Source organism: Pseudorca crassidens, chromosome 15 (genome assembly GCF_039906515.1).
Source record: "Pseudorca crassidens isolate mPseCra1 chromosome 15, mPseCra1.hap1, whole genome shotgun sequence".
Classification (NCBI taxonomy): domain Eukaryota; kingdom Metazoa; phylum Chordata; class Mammalia; order Artiodactyla; family Delphinidae; genus Pseudorca; species Pseudorca crassidens.
This window is the reverse complement of record NC_090310.1, coordinates 84,551,729-84,576,159: the sequence shown is the minus strand read 5'-3', so window position 1 is coordinate 84,576,159 and position 24,431 is coordinate 84,551,729. Positions and strand designations below refer to the sequence as shown.

The following is a 24,431-nucleotide window of genomic DNA, read 5'->3' as shown; positions in this document are numbered from 1 at the left end:
CTCGATGCCCTGTCAGCTCCTCAAATCGCACACCCCCAAAACGGAACTCTCCCCAGGTCTCCATCTCAGGAATAGCACCACCAGCCCCCCCAGTTTCCTGGCTGAGAGCCCGCATAGCCACGACACCTTCCTCCCTGCCTTTACCGCACGTCTCAGCAGCCCCAGGCTGGCTTGCCCATCTCCGGCACCCCACTTCCCCAGCCTCGCCTCCACACCTGGGGTCTGAGGTGGTCTCCCACGGGTCACCTTAAGCCCCTCCTTCCCCTCCGCGACATACACTAGGTCGTCCTTAACACAAGCCAGCAGGGCCTTAGCGCCTTGGTCCCCAGCCGCCTGTCATCGCGTGTCACCAACAGCAGTCTGGCCACATCTGATTGCTACTGTCCTATAATTGGGTCAACGTTTCTCTCCAAATCAACGAACTCATTTTCACTTATTTTTAAAGATAACCTCTCCTTGTATGCTCTAGCCTCGTGCTAACAAAATCCCAGGCTGGATGTGTCAGTTATCCAGCTGAGTCGAAATAGACATGTAACTACTCAGATGTAAACTGTCCATCACCTACGCCTGGAATCAGCGGCAGTGCCACTCAGGTAAGCACGGGGCCCTCGGGAAAGCACTGCCTTTCAAAAGGTCCACCTGCTCTCCGCCCCGGCACCGCAGCGCTCCCTCTGCTTGAAGCACACTCCCCGCTCCCCTGGTGCCAGCAGGCCTCCCATGCAGCTCCTGCCGCTAGCTAATGACGTCTGGCTCAGTCCGGCTGCTGGTTCACACCTCCCTGCTACGTGTTCAGCCTCTGCCCAGTGCCCATGCGGCTCTCTCCACCTGTCAAGCAGTTCCTAACTCCCTATGGCTCTCAAGGAGCCCGAGGGTGGCGAGGCTCCTCCTGGCGGCCCCCTCCTTGTGCCTCCCTTCAGCAAACCGGACTAGAGCACCTCCACTTATCCACTGGGTCCTCACACCGAGCCTTCGGGGTTGCCCTGGCTCAGAGCATCAGGCCCTGAGCCCTTGTAGAAGCATCTTTGCACCCCGTGGTCAGGCATACGGTAGGTGCTCTGTCGTGCCGAGACCAGGGGCTGTGCGTGCCTTTGGAAGGAGCGTGGAGGTTCCAGGTAACAGAGCTGGTTTGCAGTTTGGGCCTTTCCACCGACCGATTAGCGTGATGGAAGCTAGACACTCTGAGAGACTCTTTTTCGGAGTCTCTGTTTGCTCGTCTGTAAAATGGGGGCAATCTCAATACCAACCCCAAAGGTTTGATGTGAGGACCCAGTGGATAAGTAATCGTGGGCTTTGCCGACTCTAGAGCTTCACAGAAACGTGCGCCTTATTATTAGGATGGTAACAAGATGCCCGATGACTAATCCACTATGCTCATCCAATTAGCACTGCTGCTGTCCCCTCGGTGGGCGGCGTGCTCTCTCCCCAGGATAAGAACGCAGCCATCCAGGGTTGCAAGGGAGGGCAAGAATTACAAGCCTGTTTAACATTTAGGAAGCCGGCGTATTTTCCTGTACCTTGCCTGTGACACTAAAGCCAATATTTGCGTCTTTGGGATTCTATTTGTATGGTAATTTAAAAATAGGGTTCGGACTTACAGCCAGCCTTTCTCCCGAAACTCCAAAAGCACATTAATTTTCTAGACAGTAAAATAATGCCGTAATTAAATATTACCATTTCTTTTAAAATAAAATCCAGTAACTCCCAACAAAATAGGTTTTTCAAAACATGATGTAAGTTCTCCCTCAAAATCGCACTCTAGGGAAATTCCTTATTTCGAGTTATTAGAAGAGACCACGAACTTAATCTCAACACAGTGTAAGAAAAATTGACTTGTTAAATGACAATAATTTTCTCGCATTTAAAATCTCCGTGCCTCCTGTCATGGCTGACCCAAAGGCCCCCCTGTATGCGTGTTTGGGGAAAGGCCCCGAGGAGCCACGATGGTTGGTTTCACTGTTGATGAAGCTTCCCAGATGCCCTTTCTTGTGGTTCCAACTGGAGTGTTTGCTCTGCGTTGCAAACTTCTTCGAAAGAAGAAGGAAAGGAGGCGAGGCTAGGGGAGCCCGTGACCCTCGCCCTTCGGTCTCCAAATACGCCCTCTGTGCAAGCGGAACCCAAGACCTCCCACGTGGAAGGAAGCATGCTCCCCGGCGCTGGCCTTCCAGGGGCTCCCTCTTCGCCAAAGCCAAGGTGAACGGAGGGAGCCCGGAGGCCCTCGGGGGGAGGCCGGGTCTGGAGGAGGCGGTGCCGGGTTTCATCCGGGGCCGCCCAACCGCCCCAGCCGAAGCTCAAGAGGGCCCCCTTGTGGAAACTCCCGAGAACAGCCCCGTAAGTGATGCACTTCCCCCAACGCGGGGGCTGCTCCCCGGACCCCCGCCCACACACACACAGACCCAAAGGCACTCAATGGAGACCGACAGACTCCATCCTACTCTCCTCGAAGCCTAAATAATTCTGTGAGACAAGAAGACTCTTGGGCCCTCCGGGGAAGACCTGGTGGAGAAGCAGTTCCTAAGGCCCCGTGAAGAGTTAAGCCCCTGAAGCTGCCGCCCCGAGATCCCTACTCCTGCGCCCTTCTCCGGGAGTCTTCACCGCGATTACACAAACGTCTTCTTTCTTACTGAATGTGTCAAAACCTTGTGATCACCTCTGCCAAATTCCTGTTCTGTAGAGCAATGGGAGCTTCAGTCTCCTGCCAAGAGAGCGAAGAAGGATTCAATCCAGCGGGAGACTTCTAGACACACGTTCTGCTTAGCGAACACTGACTTGTAACTACATCCCTCGGGGCAGGCACCAGAATGTTCCGCGAGACCGAGCCAGGTTCAGAAGCCCGGAGAGATCTCACATTCTATCTCTCCAGGCCCCAACTCCCCCTCGCCGCACCCCTCAAAGCACAGGGCTGAACGTTGGTATCCATGGACAGCACTGACCAAATTTGGTATAAATTAGGAACATCTAAGGGGCCAACGTGCAGATCTGGGAACACAGGCGCTAAGGCTGAGCGAAGGAGGCCTTGTCTCCAAGACACCAGAACATCTGGGCGAAAAGGGAAACACTTCCATCAATCACCCTAATGCCTTGGCTGTTTGGAAACAGCTGGGCTTTGGCTGGAATTTTCCAGTTTTCATCTGGGTGGAAGCCCCAGCCAGAGCGAGGAATAATTAGTATTATCATGGGGCTGAGGGAGCTTTGATGTGAACGGTTTTTGTGCTGGAACAATCCTAAACAAACAAACAAAAACTGGCTGATGAGCCAGGCCCGGCGGGCTAGACTGTCTTCCAAACCCCCCATTCCTGTCCCATCCCGTGAGCTGTGCGTTTCCACTTCCATTAGCAGGAAATGCTCAACACAGGTCGCGGGGAGATAGCTACACGGTCAGCCACTCCCCTTGACAAAATGTCTTCAATTTTGCAAACACAAACATAAAAGAGTCCCCTTCTCCACGTGGCACCAATTAGGTCCACCTTTTCCACCGGCCCCCCTGGTCCAGCCCAAGCCGGGACTTTTAACCCAGAACGGGGGAAACAGGGACAAACCAAGCTATGTCCCTTCAGTAGCCCTTCAACACACTGACACCCGAGTCTGAGGCCCTCCAGCGCCTCAACGGCTCAGAATCTGTTTTTCCAGGCACGGGGTCGCTCCAAAATTCCTCAGGGCAACTTTAAACTCTGAGCTCACCAAGCAAAAGAGGGCACGTGTCACAGTCCCGGGATGCTGCAGGGCTGGGAGGTGGTGTGCACTTTCTTCTAGAGCACACCATTTCTGAGCTTCCCAAGAATGCAAAGTCCATCCTGCCTCACGCCCACGCCCCAGCCTTGAAGGCAAAGACTCTCAGATTAGATGGATAATGAGATTCAATTATGGCCAAATGAGGGACATATGAGGAATGTGAAGGCCAGCCATCCACACCAGAGGGGAAGTTTAGGCTCCTTAGAATTCAAAGTTTGTCTTCATATTTCTGTGATTTGCTGGTACTGTCATAGCGCGCCAATCTGTAACCCTGTCCGGGGAGTTTAGACGGAGACTCTGCGTGCCTTTTGTGCGATGGCTTCATTGGAAAGCACAGCTTTTGCTGTAGCAACACGGTGACAGCTGCCATTTCAACAGCCGGTTTCTGAAGCTTGTTGGCGAAACATTCTCTGTGTGCTGTTGCACACCAGCCCATCTTGATTTGTAAAAGGCGGCCGCCTCTAATCAAGAGAGGTTATTTTTTTGGGTGGGGATTTTTATTTAAATGTGCATAAGCTTCCAAGTACAAACATTCTAGGTGAATTACCTCAAGCTAAGGATTTTGAAATAAACCACAGGGTTTCAGACTTTTTTCTTTTTTTAAGCAAGAGAACCCTTTTTTCAAAGCAGATCTTAATTAGCCTCCCAGAGCAAATGGCAGAGGCTGCAGGGGCTAAAGCAGAAGGTGGGAGGCCAGAGCCCCACTCACTGGGTCCCCCCTTCTCTCCTGAGAAAAAACACCTGTGGGCTTCAGAAAACAGCTTGAAACCTCTGATGCAGCGAAATCTGACACACACATCCCCTTCTTGAGCTGGAGCTATGCTTCCAATACAGCAGCTGCCAGCCACGTATGGCCCCTGAGGCCCTGAAATGTGACCCATCTAAACTGAGTTGCGCTGTGAGCGTAAATATATGCCCGATTTCGAAGACTTGTATTTGAAAAGGCATATAAAATATCTCATTACTGGTTTTCATATCTATTACCTGTTGAATTTATACATGTTGCATGTATTACATATACTATTGGGGGCTGGATGAAAATATCGTTAAAATTAATTTCACCTGCTACTTTTCAGCCTTTTTAATGCGTGACTCACAGTCTCTGTTTATTGAACAGTGCCGTGGAGCTAGATGGAGCCTTCCTTGGGGGTGGAGAACCATAGCAGGGTCCTGGTTTGGCTGGGGCAGGTCCCAAGGGTCAAAAAGGCTATGAAGCCAAGGGCCCGGCATCAGGTTCTTAGGCCAGATCTGGCCCATCCTCAAAACTCTCAGCAGGGCTGATGCCCAGACTTGAATCTCCCTTTGCCTCTACTTCTCTTTCCTCTCTACCTGCCTGGATCAATCAGGGTCCCCAGCCTGCTGGGAACTCCCTTACTGACCACCCTTTCACCCTCAGCCAGATTCTTAGTGATCCCAGCAGTTGCAAGCCTTCTCTTTCTCCACTTCCATTTCAAGCCTGACCCTAATAGCCACACACGTGATGGAAATCACCAGCCAAGTTTTAGCAGGAGAAACCTCAAGGGGGTGGGAGGAATGTCAACAAGGAATTCATGTGCATTGGTCTTAGGGAGCACGTCATTCATTCATTCAACTAAAAGTAGCAATCACAACGAGCACTTATTGAGTGTCTAGTACGTGAAGGCGTTGTTCTAAGTGCTGTCCATGTACTGACACAACAAATATTTATTTAACATCCATCAGGCACTGTGCTAGGGGCTGGGAATCAGCAGGGAGCAAGAGAGATAAGGGCCTGTCCTCGTGGGGAGGAAAGAAAAAGAAAGGAAAGGAGAGAAAGGAAAAGGAAAGGAAAGGAAGAAGAAAAGGGGAAAGGAAGGAAGGAAGGAAGAGAAAGAGAGAAAGAAAAGAGGGAAGGGAGAGATGAAGGAAGAAAGAAGTTGAGGCACCTGGGGTGACACCTCAGTGGCAGTGAGCACCCAGCACCTACATCTTGGTTTCTAAATACTATTCTCCAATAAAAGAAACCAGGACTCCTTGGAGAAATGGCTGATTCCAGGGCTGGGTCAGGAAAAGTACAAAGTGAGCCTGGAAGATCTTCTAGTGCCAGAAAATGAGGACATGCTCAAAAAAAAAATGACAAGTGCATGTAAAAAGGACCCAGGATGGCGTCCTGGAGCTTGATGGAGTCGATGGAGCTCCCAATGGCCAAATCAGGGACAATTTGAGCCACAAAGTAAATAATGACAGCAATGGATTGTAACCTATAAAATAAATATCCCTGAGTTCATACTAAGACAAATAATAATTGAATAAAGAGATAAACAGGGAGAAGGGACAGCGCTTCCTTACAGCACAATTCCAATCAATAAATCCAGAAAGTTACAGATATAAATCCAGAAAAGAATGATGCAACTAGAAAATGACCATTTGGGAAACACCACAGTAATAACTGTTGTAAGTAAGAATCATCAACGGTCATCAATAGATGCTAAAATTAGTGGGAGGAGTATAATGGAAAACAAGATATTTGCATGAGCTCTAAGTATATCCACATAAGATAATTATTAATGACAAAGAGGAAAGGAGTAATTTAACAGTGGAGAAACCTGGCAGACACCTCCTTAAGCAAGTGGTCGAAGTTAACATCACCAGCGTTGGGACAAACTGACATCTCGGTACCTCCTGAAGCAACGACTGAGAGGGGCGCAACACTGCTTCCCTGGGGTTCCTGCCAAAACTGCCCAAGATGAATAAAATCATGAATAAACATCGGAAAACCCCAACCCGGAGAACACACTTCAGAATAATTGGCCAGTACTCTTCAAAAGTGTCAAGGCTGTGAAAGACATAAACCAAAGAAGCATCTCTGATTGAAGGGTGCTGAAGAGACGTGACAACTAAGTGTGACGTGTGATCCTGGATTGGATCCTGGACCAGAAAGGAGACGTTACTGGGACAACTGGTGAAATCTGCATAGGATTTGTAGACTCATTCTAACATGGGATCGGTGTTCATTTCCTGGTTTTGATCACTGTACTATATATCTTTGCAAGATGTTAACCTTTGTGGAAACCAGGTATACTAGAGCTCTTTCTACTGCTTTGGCAAAATTTCTGTAGGTCTGAAATGATATCAACTTGAAAAGTCAAAAAATAAAAGTAAATAAAACACAGCAAGCAGGTAAGTAATTGAGAGAGGTGAGGAGTGCTGCACAGGTGAGATGGGACGGGCAGAATAGAAGGGAATGTTTGATATCAGCCTGCCAGGCAACACCGATTATGCTGAGACCCCAGTGAGTGGGAAGCACCCAGCTCAAAGCAGAGGGAGAGGTGCTCCGGCCGAGGAACAGCGTTGCGACAGCCCTGAGGCAGGAAAGAGTTGGCTATTCATCCCTAGGAACACACAATAGAGAATCATGGGGGGGGATCTGATGTACGGCCGTGGAAAGACAGGAAGACAACCGATGTTGAAGGGCCCTGGAGATCATAAGGAAAAGCGTGGAATGTTACTCCAAGTGTGTTAGGAAGTTTTTGGCCATTGTGTAAATTTCCTTTGAGACACTTAACGATTCTTTGAAATTATAATCCATGGTGGGACCACTTGATTAATGCCAGCCTCTCCGAGAGAACAGGAACTCCGGCCATCATGTGCCGCTCTACAAAGGCATGTAACAGCCATGCAAGGTTCATGTGGGGGAGGAGTAGACGGACAAAGGTTAGGGTGCTGGGAGACCTGGGTGGCCCTTGGTATCGGCTGTGAATTGAATTGCATCCCCAAAAAGATATGTTCAGATCCTAACCCCTGGTACCTGTGAATGTGACCGTATTTGGAAATAAGGTCTTTACGGATGTAGACGCAGTCATATCGGATCAGGGTGGACCCGAATCCAGTGACTGGTGTCTTTATAAGAGAAAGAGAGGGAGGTGTGGACACAGAGCTGCAGACACACAGAGAAGAAAGACGGCCCTGTGACGACAGAGGCAGAGATTGAAGGGATGAAGCTATAAGCCAACGATGCTTGGAACCCCCAGAACTGGAAGAGGCAGGAAGGACCCTCCCCCAGAGTCTCAGGAGAGAACGCGGCCCTGCCCATCCCTTGATTTCAGACTTCTGGTCTCCAGACGGTGAGAGAATAATGTCCTGCTGTTTTCGGTCCCCCAGTTTGCTGTCCTTTGTGGTGGTGGCTCCAGGACACACAGCCGTGAGGGGAAGTGATGTGTTAACCTCCGTCTCTCCCTCTTCGTTCTGTGCACCCCCCTCAGGCTATTGACCGCGTTTACTTATTAAATAGTTACTTATTAAATATTATTTACTTAAAGTATTACTTAATGTTTTAAAATCCAGTTCAGACCAAGCCCCTGTTAAAACTCAGTCTTGTCCTTGGCAATGTGGGCTGTGAAAGCACAATTTTGCTACGGTAACTGCAGCTGCTTTCTAACACCCTTTAAAATCGGTGCATAACCGCTGGGATAAGAAGTGCTCACCACTGCACCTAGAGTCACCTGGCACACCTCCCAGAACCTCAGAACAAGCCAATTAGGATGGGGGGGGGGACAAAAAACAGTGCTTTTCTTTTGCCTTTTGCCCCTAAAAGAAAGGTATCTGAAGACCTGATTATTTCTCCATCTGCTCTGGCTACAAACCCCATGTCTTTTCTCCACCCCTCCCACCCCCCACCGTTGATTCAGACCTACACTTTTCACGTTCTTTGAAGAAAACACGGATGGTGGACCTGGGTGTAAATCTTCTCCCAAGGCTCCATTTTTCATCTGGAAAATGAAGATAATCACGTCCATCTAATAGAAGTGTTGTGAACAGTAGATAAGAAAAGTAGATAAGAAAAGGGAAGTAGATAAGAAAGGGGTAGATGTTTTTTATTCCACTTATACAAAATATCCAGGATAGGCAAATCGTAGAGACAGAAAGCAGATTACTGGCTGCTAGGGTTTGAGAGGAGACAGGCGTGCAGAGTGACTGCTGATGGGTAAGGAGTTTCCTTTTGGGGTGATGAAAAATTCTGCGACTAGACAGAGCTGATGTTTGCATAGCCTGGTGAACATCTTAAATGCCACCGATTTTTTTTTTTTTTTTTTTAAACATCTTTATTGGAGCATAATTGCTTTACAATGGTATGTTAGTTTCAGCTTCACAACAAAATGAATCAGTTATATATATACATATGTTCCCATATCTCTTCCCGCTTGCGTCACCCTCCCTCCCACCCTCCCTATCCCACCCCTCCAGGCGGTCACACAGCACCGAGCTGATCTCCCTGTGCTATGCGGCTGCTTCCCACTAGCTATCTACCTTACGTTTGGTAGTGTATACATGTCCATGCCTCTTTATTGCTTTGTCACCGTTTACCCTTCCCCCTCCCCATAGCCTCAAGTCCATTCTCTAGTAAGTCTGTGTCTTTATTCCTGTTTCACCCCTAGGTTTTTCATGACATTTTTTTTTTTTCTTAAATTCCATATATATGTGTTAGCATACGGGTCTCTTGTAGACAGCAAATATATGGGTCTTGTTTTTGTATCCATTCAGCCAATCTGTGTCTTTTGGTGGGAGCATTTAGTCCATTTACATTTAAGGTAATTATCGATATGTGTGTTCCCATTCCCATTTTCTTAATTGTTTTGGGTTTGTTATTGTAGGTCTTTTCCTTCTTTTGTGTTTCTTGCCTAGAGAAGTTCCTTTAGCAGTTGTTGTAGAGCTGGTTTGGTGGTGCTGAACTCTCTCAGCTTTTGCTTGTCTCTAAAGGTTTTAATTTCTCCATCAAATCTGAATGAGATCCTTGCTGGGTAGAGTAATCTTGGTTGCAGGTTTTTCTCCTTCAACACTTTCAATATGTCCTGCCACTCCCTTCTGGCTTGCAGAGTTTCTGCTGAAAGATCAGCTGTTAACCTTATGGGGATTCCCTTGTGTGTTATTTGTTGTTTTTCCCTTGCTGCTTTTAATATGTTTTCTTTGTATTTAATTTTTGACAGTTTGATTAATATGTGTCTTGGCATATTTCTCCTTGGATTTATCCTGTATGGGACTCTCTGTGCTTCCTGGACTTGATTAACTATTTCCTTTCCCATATTAGGGAAGTTTTCAACTATGATCTCTTCAAATATTTTCTCAGTCCCTTTCTTTTTCTCTTCTTCTTCTGGAACCCCTATAATTCGAATGTTGGTACGTTTAATGTTGTCCCAGAGGTCTCTGAGACTGTCCTCAGTTCTTTTCATTCTTTTTTCTTTATTTTGCTCTGCAGTAGTTATTTCCACTATTTTATCTTCCAGGTCACTTATCCGTTCTTCTGCCTCAGTTATTCTGCTATTGATCCCATCTAGAGTACTTTTAATTTCATTTATTGTGTTGTTCATCGTTGCTTGTTTCATCTTTAGTTCTTCTAGGTCCTTGTTAACTGATTCTTGCATTTTGTCCATTCTATTGTCCATTCTATCTCCAAGATTTCGGATCAACCTTACTATCATTATTTTGAATTCTTTTTCAGGTAGACTGCCTATTTCCTCTTCATTTGTTAGGTCTGATGGGTTTTTATCTTGCTCCCTCATCTGCGGTGTGTTTTTCTGTCTTTTCATTTTGCTTATCTTACTGTGTTTGGGGTCTCCTTTTTTGCAGGCTGAAGGTTCGTAGTTCCTGTTGTTTTTTGTGTCTGTCCCCAGTGGCTAAGGTTGGTTCAGTGGGTTGTGTAGGCTTCCTGGTGGAGGGTACTAGTGCCTGTGTTCTGGTGGATGAGGCTAGATCTTGTCTTTCTGGTGTGCAGGTCCACGTCTGGTGGTGTGTTTTGGGGTGTCTGTAGACTTATTATGATTTTGGGCCGCCTCTCTGCTAATGGGTGGGGTTGTGTTCCTGTCTTGCTAGTTGTTTGGCATAGGATGTCCAGCACTGTAGCTTGCTGGTCGTTGAGTGAAGCTGGGTGCTGGCGTTGAGATGGAGATCTCTCGGAAATTTTTGCTGTTTGATATTATGTGCAGCTGGGAGGTCTCTTGTGGATCAGTGTCCTGAAGTTGGCTCTCCCACCTCAGAGGCACAGCACTGACTCCTGGCTGCAGCACCAAGAGCCTTTCATCCACAGGGCTCCTTAATTTGGGATGATTTGTTGTCTATTCATGTATTCCACAGATGCAGGGTACATCAAGTTGATTGTGGAGCTTTAATCCGCTGCTTCTGAGGCTGCTGGGAGAGATTTCCCTTTCTCTTCTTTGTTCTCACAGCTCCCAGGGGCTCAGCTTTGGATTTAGCCCCGCCTGTGCGTGTAGGTCGCCGGAGGGCGTCTGTTCTTTGCTCAGACAGGACGGGGTTAAAGGAGCCGCTGATTCGGAGGCTCTGGCTCACTCAGGCCCGGGGGTAGGGAGGGGCACGGAGTGTGGGGCGGGCCTGCGGCGGCAGAGGCCGGCGAGACGTTGCAGCCTGAGGCGCGCCTGTGCGTTCTCCCGGGGGAGTTGTCCCTGGATCCCGGGACCCTGGCAGTGGCGGGCTGCACAGGCTCCCCGGAAGGGCGTGTGGCTAGTGACCTGTGTTCGCACACAGGCCTCCCGGTGGCGGCAGCAGCGGCCCTAGCGTCTCATGTCTGTCTCTGGGCTCCGCACTTTTAGCCGCGGCTCGCGCTAAAAGAGCTCCCTGGAGCTCTCTCAAGCAGCGTTCTTAATCCCCTCTCCTCGTGCACCAGGAAACAAAGAGGGACGTAAAAGTCTCTTGCCTCTTCGGCAGTTCCAGACTTCTCCCCGGACTCTCTCCCGGCCAGCCGCGGTGCACTAACGCCCTGCAGGCTGTGTTCACGCCGCCAACCTCAGTCCTCTCCCGGCGCTCCGACAAAAGCCGGAGCCTCAGCTCCCAGTCCCGCCCGCCCGGGCGGGCGAGCAGACAAGCCTCTCGGCTGGCGAGTTCCGGTCGGCCCGATCCTCTGCGCTGGAATCTGTCCGCTTTGTCCTCCGCACCCCTGTTGCTGTGCTCTCCTCCGCGGCTCCCAAGCTCCCCCACTCCGCCTCCCGAAGCCTCCACCCGCGAAGGGGCTTCCTAGTGTGTGGACACTTTTCCTCCTTCACAGCTCTCTCCCGCTGGTGCAGGACCCGTCCCTATCCTTTTGTCTCTGTTTAGTTTTTTCTTTTGCCCTACCCAGGTACGTGGGGGGTTTCTTGCCTTTTGGGAGGTCTGAGGTCTTCTGCCAGCGTTCAGTAGATGCTCTGTAGGAGTTGTTCCATGCGTAGATGTATTTCTGGTGTATCTGTGGGGAGGAACGTGATCTCCGCGTCTTACTCTTCCGCCATCTTCCCGGAAGTTCGCCACCGAATTTTAATTGTATGCTTTAAAATGGTTAAAATGGTGACTTTTATGTTAGGTGTATTTTACCATATTTTATTTGTTAATTGGATAAGAAGCAGCTGCCTGGGGTAGGGTGGCCAAGTCTCTCCACCCTCTGAACCTCAGTTTCTTCATCCGCAAAATGGGGGCATTGACTGAACCTGGACCATGGGCAGTTGTGCAGATGACACCTGCTGGTCCACAGGTATGGCCGCCACCTGGAAGCACTCCATCAGTGCACCGACAGGCTGCCTTCCCTGGGATTCCTGGGTGAGACAACGTCCGCTCAAGACAGACTCCAAGGTCTCCCTCCCCACTAAGACCCCAGGCAGGTTCCACACGATGTTTGCCATGTAGCCTGCTCCTGGCGTTCTGACTCATGATCATACAACAGGCTGGAGCAGATCATATTTTAAACCCCAGTAGCCTGGTCTGAGCAATTCGACGCTCTGGATTTAATTCTGCAGGTAATTTGAACGATGCGATCTAATTTCAAATGTCCTGCTCTTATGAGTGCAAAAGCAGCATAATTTTTAATTAGTGGGTAAACAGTAAATAATGGATGGCGGTAAGTGGACACCACTGTTAATTAAAAATCCATGGTTGATAAAAATCAATTCGGCCCACGCATTTAACTCAGTCTATCAGGTCCCCAGGAAAAGTTGTGCAAGCCGGCCCAGGGCACCATCTGCTTTCAGTTGTGGTTCCCTGAGCTCAGACTTTTCTAGGGGAGAAAAGAGGGAGAGAGAGGAAAGAAAATCTATAAGCTACCTCCAAAGCTGGGACTGGAAACATTTCATGAGTTCATTTCTAGTCGGTTGGTTTCATTTTTGCAACCTTGAAGCTGAACCTTCAGCAGACAGGCAGTGTCATGCTCCGCTCGGGTTTTACAAAGAAGGGCTCCAGTTGCGTTTTGCATGTACACGTTCTGAATATGGTGAGATTTCACCGTATCTCTTTGTCTCCTGACTTAATTAAATCCCCATTTCTCACAGAAAAGCAAGACAAATAAAACACACTTAGCGGGAACATACCATCTCAGGATTCGTGTCAAAATATAACGTCGTGAAGGCGACATCTCTTCAACGCGCCTTCAGAGGGAGTACCTGGGGGAAAGGCTCGTTTCCTTTTGGACAGAAAACATTTCCTCAAGAAATCAAGCTTTGTGGAAGCAGCGCCAATGTCATATTCGGGGCCTGTTCACGGTTTTGCTCTGAGACATAAGCTTGATTTTCCTACCACGCAAATAACACCCACCCCCTTTTGACCTTTTTCTTCCCTTTGCTCCCATCCATTCCCCAAATCAACACTTGCATTGTCAAGCTTCACTGACAACCAGTGATGTTCAAATTAACCCGCAGAATTGGATCCAGGGGACCCAGAGGGTCCGGGTGAAGTTGATTTCAGGAGCACAAGAAGGCGTGAGCCGTGGACGCGGATGCACGTATGTCCCAGCTCAGGATTCCCGACGGGGCCATGCTGGGCGTTTGGCCCAACGTGCATGCCCATCCGTCCACCCCAACATCCTGGCTCTGGTCCCCAAAAGGCTAGACGTGCCTGAGTTAACACAGAACCACCCTTTCAAGACTGCCCTTGGCGTGGACTCACTGCAGGACGGCCCTGAGAGCCTTTGGGGCAGCCCAAGTGCCCACTGTCCGCGGGGACACCACAGCCCTAGTACACTGGTTGTTAGTTTTCACCTCTCTTATTTGGCTGTTTAAAGCCTGTAAACCAGGTATAGGATACAGCAGGAATATACAGGGGCCCAGGGCCACACGGGATTTTTACTCATTCCTTCATTCAGCCCCTCCCCCTGCCTGCAATGCAAAAGGGCCATGGTTAAGCCGTCAGGCCACAGCTGACGGCCTGGCTCGAAGCCCGGCTCTGCCACCGCGGGCAGCCTGGGCCCCAGGCCAGCTAAGCCCAGGTTGCCCAGCCCGTGGCTCTACCCATCAGAGGCAGCGATGCCAACACCATCTCCTGGGCTGACGTACACAAATGTAAGATAATATAATAAAAATGCACGGAGCCGGTCCTGAGTGAGCGGGAACCACTGAGGCCGTATCGTGGTCCCCGTCGGTGTCACTCCAGTATTCGCAGCTGGTCCCTGGGGACCCCGAGCGTCTCCCGGTGAGAACCCAGACCTCCAGGAAAGTGAGGAATCCACTGTGAGAGGCCGAGGGGGGCAGAGAGCTTGGGGGCCACGGGCCCCGTCAGACGGCTTTGAAGGGGCAGGGCGGGGACCCCAGCCTCCCTGGCCGAACTGCCCTTCCTGACCCTGCCAGGACCACGTGACTGTGTGCTGGGGGGTGGGCAGCAGGGGGCACCATGCATTCACTCCTCACTCAGCCCACAAGCCCTCCTGGGCCTCCTGGACCGGCCCAGCAGGTCTCTCCAGCTGCCCGCCATCTCCGCCAGGCCCCCGCGTCCCCCGACCCACTTCAGCCACAGGCGTGGTGGGACGAAGTGTCCCGGGAAGGCCTGTCGCAGGAGCGGGGCCGGCGGGTCGAGGCGGCCGCCCCTGAGCGCAGCCTGTCGCTGTAACATCGGGATGCCGCCCTTCACCAGGCTTCCCATACATCCCGCCATCGGGGCTGCGTCAAGCCCGACTCTGAGCAGGGATTACAGGGAACTGCTGCTCTTTGGCAGCTGAAGGCCCTGGTGGTCTCACCTCTGAGCTGCTCCTAGAAGTGAAGCTCCCACAGCCAGGCCTGGCTTGTCTCCACGAGACGAGCCCGTCTGGAGAGGGCGGGGACCCTGGGCCTGCCCCACTGCTCACAGCCTCCTCCCTGAGGCCTCCGAGCCCTCCCCTGGCCCCGCTGCTGGCCTCACGCCTCAGCCTGACCCCACCACACGCATCCCGAGTGAGCACCACGGTGAGCCGGTGCCGGCCAGGTCCCACCCGTGGGGATGGACGACACCCGGGCCTGGCACCACGGAGGGACCATGAACGGAGTGGCCACGCGTGGCGGGCACAGGTCTGGCCGCTCCAGGGGCAGAGGTCAAGCAGAGCCCGGGCTCCTGGTGGGAGGGGGTGGGAGTCCCACCGTCTGGCCCCATCTGAGTCCAGGCTGCCTCCTGTCCCGGGTGCAGGGCCCGTCCGCCACTGCCCGGCGGCACTCGGCCACGGCAGGCAGGCGCGCAGAAGGCAGATGGGTCCTGAGGCTGACTCGAGGCGCCCCGATCTGGGGAGCCCATTGCTGGCCAGGCAGGTGAAGAACCAGGGTGTGCTGGGATCGCTGACCCGGGTCCGTCTGCTTTGCAGCCCACACTGCAGAGGCAGCCGGGATGGCAGAGGGTAGCCGCCTGCGCTGGGGACCACATTGCCAGCAGCTCCTGCCCAGCAGAGCGCCCGTCACCGCACTGCTGCCCCCACGCCTGGACGGGCCCTGGATCTCCACTGGGTAAGACCCTGCTGAGGTCACGCTGACCACAGGCCCCTGGGCTTGGAGGCTTCACCCACCCTGAGCCTCAGTGTCCCATATCTGTGAAACGGGTACAATTCGTGCAACTGTCCAGAGGCCTGCCAAGCACGTGCTTGCTGTCGCCCTCCCCAGAGTGAGCCTGGCAGGTCGGGACTGTGTCGGGCATCCCGCCCCAGCCACAGACAGCAACTGGAGGAAATGCCCTTGTTCCACACACTGAGCACCTGCTGTGCAAACACTTACTGAGGAGCTACTATGAGCTGGGTGCAGGGGGAGCTGCGGCGGAGACAAGCCCTAAACAGAAATAAGTGACTTAAACTTGAGACGGTGAAAGACATAAAAGGGAGGATGTGAGAGTGAGCGGCCCGGGAGGGCTCTTTCGAGGGCGGTCACAGAAGGCTTCTCGGAGATGGTGACATTCAGTCGAGATCTGAAAGGAGGAAGGAGTCAGCCATCCAGGGAGCCAGGGGCAGAGCCAGGCAGAGGCAGCAGCTGGTGCAAAGGTCCTGAGACCGGAAGGAGTAGGCCAGAGAGGGCCCGGGGTCCTGCCTGCCCATCCAATTCTCCTCCTAACCTGACAGGCTCACCTGACCTTTCAGAGGCCTCAGTGCTGCTCTGGGGCGATGGGCTTTGTGCTCTGCCCTCATGTGCGGGGCAGCCAGCTGGGTCCTCCCTCCCAGTGTCAGGGAGAAGGAAGGCAGTGTCCTCCTCCACACCTAGTACATCCCCTCCTCCCCGGCCAGCCCCTTGGGCCAGTCCCATCCTGGGGTCAGGGACTGGACTTTCCATGTCCTCCACGCACCTCCCGAGGTCAGGGAAAAATCCAACTGCCAAGCATCTGCTAGCGCACTGGGGGAGGAAGGGGACTTGAGTTCTGCAAAGAGGCTCTGGATGCATTCCCAGGCTCTGCCCCCTCCTCGACTCCACAGGCCAGGTGGGGTTCATGCACCACTGGCCGGGGTCACTCTGAGACAGAACTGAGACATGGGGAGGATGGGGACTGGCTGCAGGCTGTTCCTGCCCCAAGACAACAGCATTCCAGAGAGTTCTAGAAACTTCTAATATTTTCTTCCTAGAAAGTCCCCCATTGTACCCTTCAGACAGGCTTTGCTATTTTCTGGGAGTAGTGCAGGGAAAGACCCAGAGTCTGGGAACCACCGAGCTGTCTGGTGTGACCTGCTGCGTTCCTTTGGGCAAATCTTCCCACCCTCGGGCATGTGAGTCACCTCTCTCCATGTTTAACTACTGCCTGTACTGGTATTTCCTTACGATTTTTCTTTAAGCCAACTTGCTTTTGTTGGTGTAAACATATTCATGCATTGTTATAGCTTTATTGGGGGATAATTGGTATACTGTGCACCTTTACAGCACTATGATTATTTTTAAAGGAAGCGTAAGATCACTATGGCTATGGGGAGCTGAGCCACTTGCCATAAATAGGAGGAAACCATAAAAAGAAAGTCTGGGCTTCCCTGGTGGCGCAGTGGTTGGGAGTCCGCCTGCCGATGCAGGGGACACGGGTTCCTGCCCCGGTCTGGGAAGATCCCACATGCCGCGGAGCGGCTGGGCCCGTGAGCCATGGCCGCTGAGCCTGCGCGTCCGGAGCCTGTGCTCCGCAACGGGAGAGGCCGCAACAGTGAGAGGCCCGCGTACCGCAAAAAAACAAAAAAAGAAAGTCAATGAAAACAAAACAACATCATTAAATTTTCACCTGATTCGCTGCCTGCCTAAGGCCCTGAGTCTGTTCACTTTGGGAGAAAAGGGAGATTGGTGTTAAAGACACATGAACTCCAACCGTGACTCTCTCCTTAATATAACCAGAAGGACTGAAAGAAAAGGGTGAGCGAGAACATATTTCTCCTGCTCCAGCAGCGCTGGTATGAAACATTTCGAGAAAATAACAGTACAGGTGGCACCTGGTTAGCGTAACATTGTGCAGGGGGTACCTGCCTGCTCTTTTTCCCGGGGAACTTGTCCACCATCCACCCCAAAGCCAGGGTGTGACTGGGGGTCTAGGAGTCATGGTTTCATCACCAGCAGAATAGGGCCCAGGGGTCAGGGCCAGCATGACGCCTGGCTTTGCAAATAAAGTTTTATTGGCACACAACCATGCCCACCATGTACACACTGTCTCTGGCTACTTTAGCTCCAGAACCACGATCTTGAGTAACTGCCACAAAGACAGAAATACTTATTATCTGACCCTTCACTGGAAAAGTTCTCTGGTTTAGATCAACAAGCCTGTCACAGATGTGGGTGAAATGTGGTGGCAGGGGGCCCGTCCGCTTAGCCAGCGGGGAGACAATGTAAGCACCATCATTCACGATTCACTCAGCGAGGACCAGGGTTTGGGGGTCCAGTGTGTGCCAGGCCCTGGACCAGGTGCCAGGAACCCAACGGGGAGAGAACAGGCAGGACCCTGCCCCCAGGAGCTCAGAGCACAGGGCTCCCCAAATGGTGCGAAGGAGCCCCCGTTTCTTAAGCTCCTCCCAGGTGCCACCACTGTGCTGGCTGCTTCCTCGAAACCCTGACTGTGCATCCAGGGCCTCCCGGTCCCAGAGGAAGGAGCCAGGCGTTATCCAGGCTCACGATCCTCGGGAGGGACGGAAATGGGATTTGAACCCGGGTCCTCTGGCTGCAAAGCCTGTGTGTTTCTTGGGCCAAGGGGGAGCCATGGGACCCACGGGGAGCCGGGCCAGGAGGGTGGATGTCCGCTGAAAAAGGCATTTGGGATGGCATGAAGGACAGCTTCTGCTGAGGCCACAAGGCAAGAGTGGAAGGCCCCCAGCCCTCAAAGTGGGGCTGAGATCAGTTGGGGAAACTGAGGCTGCAGGCTCCCAGCCCTGAGCTGAGGCCTGAAACAGAGGCTGTAGGAGGGGGATCCCGGAGCGAGGCTGGGGGACTCACTGCTCTGCCCAACCCCCCTCTGCCCCCGCAGCTGCGAGGTGCGCCCGGGACCCGAGTTCCTCACCCGCTCCTACACCTTCTATCCCAACCGCCTCTTCCGCGCCTACCAGTTCTACTACAGGGACCCCTCGTGCCGGGAGCCCGCCCACTCACTGCTCATCAAGGGCAAGGTGCGCCTGCGCCGGGCCTCCTGGGTCACCCGGGGCGCCACCGAGGCCGACTACCACCTGCACAAGGTGGGCGTCGTCTTCCACAGCCGCAGCGCCCTGCTCGACGTGGCTGGGCGCCTGGACCAGAGCCGGGCTGGCCGGGCCTGCGCGCACCGCCTGCCCGCCGCCCGGGCCTGGCTGCCGGGGGCCCTGTACGAGCTTCTGGGTGCCGGGGCTGAGCGGGACTGCGCGGCCGCCTTGGGCTTCACCATGCACGAGCTCAGCCTGGTCCGAGTGCAGCGCCGCCTGCAGCCCGAGCCCCGGGACGCGCCCCGGCTGGTGGAGGAGCTCTACCTGGGGGACATTCACACCGACCGGGCGGAGCGGCGGCACTACCGGCCCACCGGTTACCAGCGCCCGCTGCAGAGCGCCCTGGTGAGTCTGGGGCCCCGGGAGGGCGCGCTCTGACAGCCTGTGGGATCTGCCCCTGCCTAGGGCCCTCTCTGCACAGCCCCCCTCCCCCCACCCCCCACCCGCACTGGTCTGCTTGCCTCAGGACCTTTGCACATGCTCTTCCCTCTGCTCGAGACATCTCTTCTCAGGTCTGGACAGAAGGAACTCCTGGGGAGTCTTCTGGAGTGTGGTCCTCCTGACATTCTCCTCGTGGACCCGGCAGGGTCCCTTCCTGCCCCTGCTATGCACGGGCAGGTCCCCCCTCCCTCAGTTCCCGGCTCAGACGTTCCCTCCCATCCCCACTCTGCACAGTTCCCAGCACCCGGCACACTCTGGGCTGCACTGTTTGTTTACTGGCTGACCGTCTTCTCCCAATATCACCTGTGGCGGGGGAGGCCCTGTGCCCCTCCGTGTCCCCACAACTGGCCCAGGGGCTGGCACACGGGCTGGGCCAGTAAATGCTGGTGAATGAACTAGGGGGGCAGCTCCTCCAGAGCTCTGCCAGGCGGCCGCACAGCCCTCAAAGGCCCCTGTGGAAAGCTCCGTGTGGACCCACTGTTACCCCGCAGCCAGCAGCGCTGAGCGCTCCCCGTCACAGTAACATCAGGCGGAGCGGCGCTTTCTCAGACTCTGTTCTCAAGATGCCGGCACCTGGGCATCTTCTTAGAAAGCACAGTCAAGTTTGCGGGTCTGGCCTGGGATTTTGCATTTCTAACAAGCTCCCAGGTGGTCCATGGACCACCCTCTGGGCCGGAGGCTGCAGTCTAAAGGGAGATGCCCGCCCTTTGAGATGTGCCCACCCCAAAGTGAATTTCACGTAAGTCAATTAACCTAGACTTCAGCTTAAAGACATCGCAAACGTACTCTCCTGACTCGGGGAAGATCTGATGGCCCTTTTTTGTCCGACGAGCACACAGGCAAAGAGAGACTGAACCTTACGTATGCAAAGTTCTCCTGGCACAGAGCACAGAGCCTGGTGGGCAAGGCTGGGGCCTCGCGACCACTCCAGCGGGTCTGCTGAAACCCCAGGACCCCTCCTCAGAAAAACATTTGTAAAAGCATGAAATAAAAGACATGGGATTTAAACAGAAACCAATTCTATGAAAAGAGTTACCCAAGTCTTAAAACACTCTGAGGTGGGATTACTATGAATGGGAATTCTTTATTCTCCCTATTTCAAAGTAGCAATGAGTGTAAACAGTGTTTCTAGTATCTGCAACACTGTTAACATGAGATCGGCCACGAAGCAGAAGTTTCCACTGGAGCTACAGGGGTCTGTTGCCCACATTCACAATTAGAAGAAACTTTTGATTTTAGGTTGAGGTTTGTAAACATGAAGTCGAGGTTAGGACTCTGGGTTAAGAATGTCTGTAGGAAATACCCAAGGGATATCTTTCAAAAGTGAGAATGGACGGATGGATGGGGGAATGGATGAGTTCAGGCATCCCTGTCAAGTGCTCTTTGAGCCCACAGGCAACCCTCACATGTTCAGCATGTACTGAGTGCCTGCTGTATACTAGACACTTACGGAATTAAACCGGATGGGGCAACATGTCACCCCTGAGAGCAGCCTCTTGTCAAAGCATCCCCAGTGTGTGTGGGGGGGAGGGGCACCAGGTTTCAGCCCATCTGCTCTCCTTCTCCCACCTCCCTCCTCCCAACCAGAGATCTGGGTAGCAGAGAAGAAGCACAACGCGAAGCCCTCGTGATCAGAAAATCAGCCTGAGTTCTCTTCATGACCTCGAAACGATTCCCCTTTTGTCAGCGAATGTTCTAGGCTGGTCTGACGTCCATCCTTCTTAGAGCCGAGAAGGCACTGGTGGTGGGGTGATTACCGGCACCCACCACCTCGTTAGGAGGGCACACTGCTCTGAATGCAGAGAGGACGGACCCCGGGGCACGGAGGATGACGATGTCATGTCTCCCCAGGCCAGGCTCTGGGGCTGCAGACTCCTGCCCTCCTGCTGCCTGACCAGCCAGGGTGGCCCATGCAACCTGCAATGCAGTTGCCAAGCAGAACATACAGGACCAGCAGGGCCAGATGTACGGATGTTAAATTAGATGTTCACTCACCAACCGCCCCCCTCCGCATAAGAAAACAGAAAAAGGAAGATAATTTCACAGAAGGATACACTGCAGCTAAACCCCCCAGGTAACGAATCAGTCATTACCGTATGCTCTCCGGAGCCCAGGCCTTGCCCACAACCCAAACCAGATGGTAAACATCAACATTCTTAGAAGTTAATTAATTGAAAACCAATTTGATTCCCAAATTCATTGCCTGGATATAGAATCCTAATCAATCTGTCACCGCTCGAGCAAAATCATCTAAGCCTGGTGTCGCCTCTGGGAGTTAACTAGAAACTGTATGTGCTGCTGGTATAACTTTACATAACAGGCTGAAACCAATAAGAGTTTGGCTTGCACACAAGTGTGAGTTCTGCTGGCTGGGGCCTTGTTTATTAACACGTGCAACTCCGGACCTGTGCACGACGATGCCTGGAAGGTTTTTGATAGAGACAGGTACTTTCTTCCATCCCCTTCCAAAGCATCAGAGAGGGAAATGCTTTCTCTCTCCCTCTCTCACCTTCAAGTCTTGCTAGTTCTCCATTTGTTTCTGCCATGCAGAAAACTGCTTGCCCCAAATTACCAACCAGCATCCCCAGATGTCCTGTCTGCAAAAGATATCTCTTTTGAGGGAGAAAGGCAGCCCTGAGATTATTTTGGTGTAATGCACTATGTCCTGTCAATACACATTAGTGTAACAACAGTTGGAATGTGGGTTAAAATGCCTAAATTAGAAGAGACTCTTACCAGCCAGCATTCCAATTACCTGCACTCCAGCTAACTACCCAGCTTTCTTGCTTCTTTCCGTCACAAACCTTTCTGTAGCCATTTATTAGCATTTCCAAGTGCCTTCTAGTCCTCTGGGTCAAAATCCCCCAAACCAAAAATAATACCGTTTTCTGTATTATGGGAAAAAAGACAACTTTAGGTTCACCATAGAAATAAATAAGAAGAGCTTATAATGTAGCAATCCAAAATAATAAAAAAAAAAGTCTGTTCTCAATCATCCAATATTTTCTTTCTAAACTGGAACTCCCAAATGCCCCCTTGTTTGGCATGAAACTCATCCAGCAGCAATCTATGGAAATCTTTTGTTTTTTGAACAAAAAACATTGGAGCTGTTTTCCCAGCTGGGGCGCTTCAAGATGCCTTTCCCCTTCCCTGTCCTGTGTGCACCCATGGCCCTGGGTGTCCTTCTGGAACTGCAAAAGCTGGGGATGCTTGCTTTGACAAGCGGCTGTTCCAGGACACTTACCTCTCAGAATGATGCTCTGAACTAAATTCTGGGCAGCAGCTCCCTTAAAAAAAAAAAAAAAAAAAAAGTCTGTATCTGGTTTCTTTTTGGCCTGGACTGAGCTTTTCCACTCCAGAATGCAGACCGACTACTCCCACGCAACTTGGTTTAGCATCTGCTTCCTGTTGACGTGTTTTACTGTAAACCCAGCTCCTAAGAATTTACAAGACAGGGGCAACTGTAAATAAGGCCAGAGTGAGAGGAAAACAGCCTCGGGCAACTGAGGACTGTGGCCGCACCTGACAACCAGCGCAGAGGGGGCTGGGTTTCCGATTATAAATAACACAAGCATGAACATCTTTGTGCCAAATCTCTTTGCAACTTTTCAGCCACACCTCAGCACAGACGCTCAGCAAGGGGTTCCAAGGGCATGAGAATTTTAGCGGCTGTAAGGTAACAGTGCATGAAAAGTGCTCAGCACAGCTCCTGGCCCTTACGAAGCACCTAAAAAAGAATGAGTTGGGGGTGGGGGAAGTAACAACAGGCAGGAGAAAGGCAGTAAACATGAACGGTCGAATTTCGGGAACAAGCAGGCCGGGTGTGGGAAAGGATAACTTCTTTCAAATCCCAGGACACAAGTTCCATCCGTCTCTCCTTCCTTCGTTTGCCCAATACACCTGCTGCGAGCAGGTACTGTGCTAGCCCTGGCGATGGAGCAGCCACAGAGAGACAGCCTGGGCTTCCTGGAGCTCACTCTCCAGTGAAGGGGAAGGAGTGGAGAGCAGGGGAAATAGGGCGTGACACGCCCCTGAGCACCAGAAGGGGCTGAGGCCCACCATACAAGGGGTGGTTGGGAAAAGTCTCTCTAAGCCCTCTGAGCTGAGACTGAGAGGTCGGGAAGGAGGCAGCCAGGCTACGTGCCGGGGGGGTGGTTCCGGGTAGAAGCAGCAGCAGGTGCAAAGGCCCAGAGGATGGAGGAGCCGCCTGAGGTCCACGAAGAGTGAAGTGACCGTCGGGGCTGCAGGGGGGGAGGAAGGGGTGACAGGCGGCCGGGGGCGGGACCCCGAGCCAGCCCGCCGCGGGTGCACCCTGACCTTCCCGCCTCGGAAGTCACCGCCTTCCCTTTGTCTCTGACAGCACCACGCCCGCCCCTGCCCGGCCTGCAGCCTCATCGCCCGCTCCGACGAGCACCACCCGCCCGTGCTGCCCCGCCAGGCGGCCCTGCCCCTGCGCCTGGGCGGCCGCTGGGTCAGCCCCGGGTGCGAGGTGCGCCCTGCCGTGCTCTTCCTCACCAGGGTCTTCACCTTCCATGGGCACAACCGCTCCTGGGAAGGGTATTACCACCACTTCTCGGACCCCACCTGCCGGCAGCCCACCTTCACCGTTTACGCAGCCGGCCGCTACACCAAGGGCACGCCGTCTGCCAGGGTTCGTGGCGGCACCGAGCTGGTGTTCCAGGTCACGCGAGCCCGTGTCACCCCCATGGACCGGGTCACCACGGCCATGCTCAACTTCTCCGAGCCGAGCAGCTGTGGTGGCCCGGGGGCCTGGTACCTGGGAGCGGAGCGGGATGTCACCGCCACCAACGGGTGCCTGCCGCTGGGCATCCGGCTCCCCCACGTGGAGTACGAGCTCTTCAAGATGGAGGAGGGCCCCCTCGGGCAAAGCCTGCTCTTCATCGGACAAAGGCCCACTGACGGCTCCAGTCCCGACACCCCGGAGAAGAGGCCCACATCCTACCAAGCACCCCTGGTGTTCTGTGACAGGGTGGCCTGGGGCTTCTCCAGGCCTCCGCAGCACACGCCTCTGCTGCAGACGCCCGTCAGTGGTGGGGGGCTGGGCCCCCCAGCGGCCCCTCTCCCCTTCCTGCTTCTGGTTCTCGGGCTGGCCTTCCTCCAGTGGCTATGAAATTGGTCTCTGACTTCCAGACGGTGCCTCAGGACACTCGTCCGACCCCATGGACTCCCTTCTGGCACAGACTCCTCCACCCGTGACCGTCCTGGACGGTTACACAGCCCGGCCTGCATCCTAAGTGGCTCAGGACCTGAGCTTCAACAGCGCCTGCAGAGCCTACACCACGGCTAGCAACGCGAATCATGACCACAAACTCGGGCACCGCAGCAACGTCAACTGCTCCGAGTTCCTAAGCGCTCACTCCCAACTTTCCCGGGCAGCGCGCGGACCAGCGCCGGGGGGTGGACC

The 24,431-nt window shown here is 53.0% G+C and overlaps 1 protein-coding gene across 1 annotated transcript; it reads left to right on the top strand.

Annotated features, from left to right (window-relative positions):
- The first annotated feature begins 1,940 nt into the window (after positions 1-1,940).
- APCDD1L (APC down-regulated 1 like) lies at positions 1,941-24,137 on the top strand. Its single transcript, XM_067708528.1, has 7 exons — positions 1,941-2,047; positions 2,166-2,328; positions 14,413-14,534; positions 14,776-14,870; positions 15,260-15,398; positions 18,358-18,910; positions 23,367-24,137. The coding sequence occupies exons 1-7, from the start codon at positions 1,941-1,943 to the stop codon at positions 24,135-24,137; spliced, it is 1,950 nt and encodes a 649-aa protein (XP_067564629.1).
- Positions 24,138-24,431: the final 294 nt, after the last annotated feature.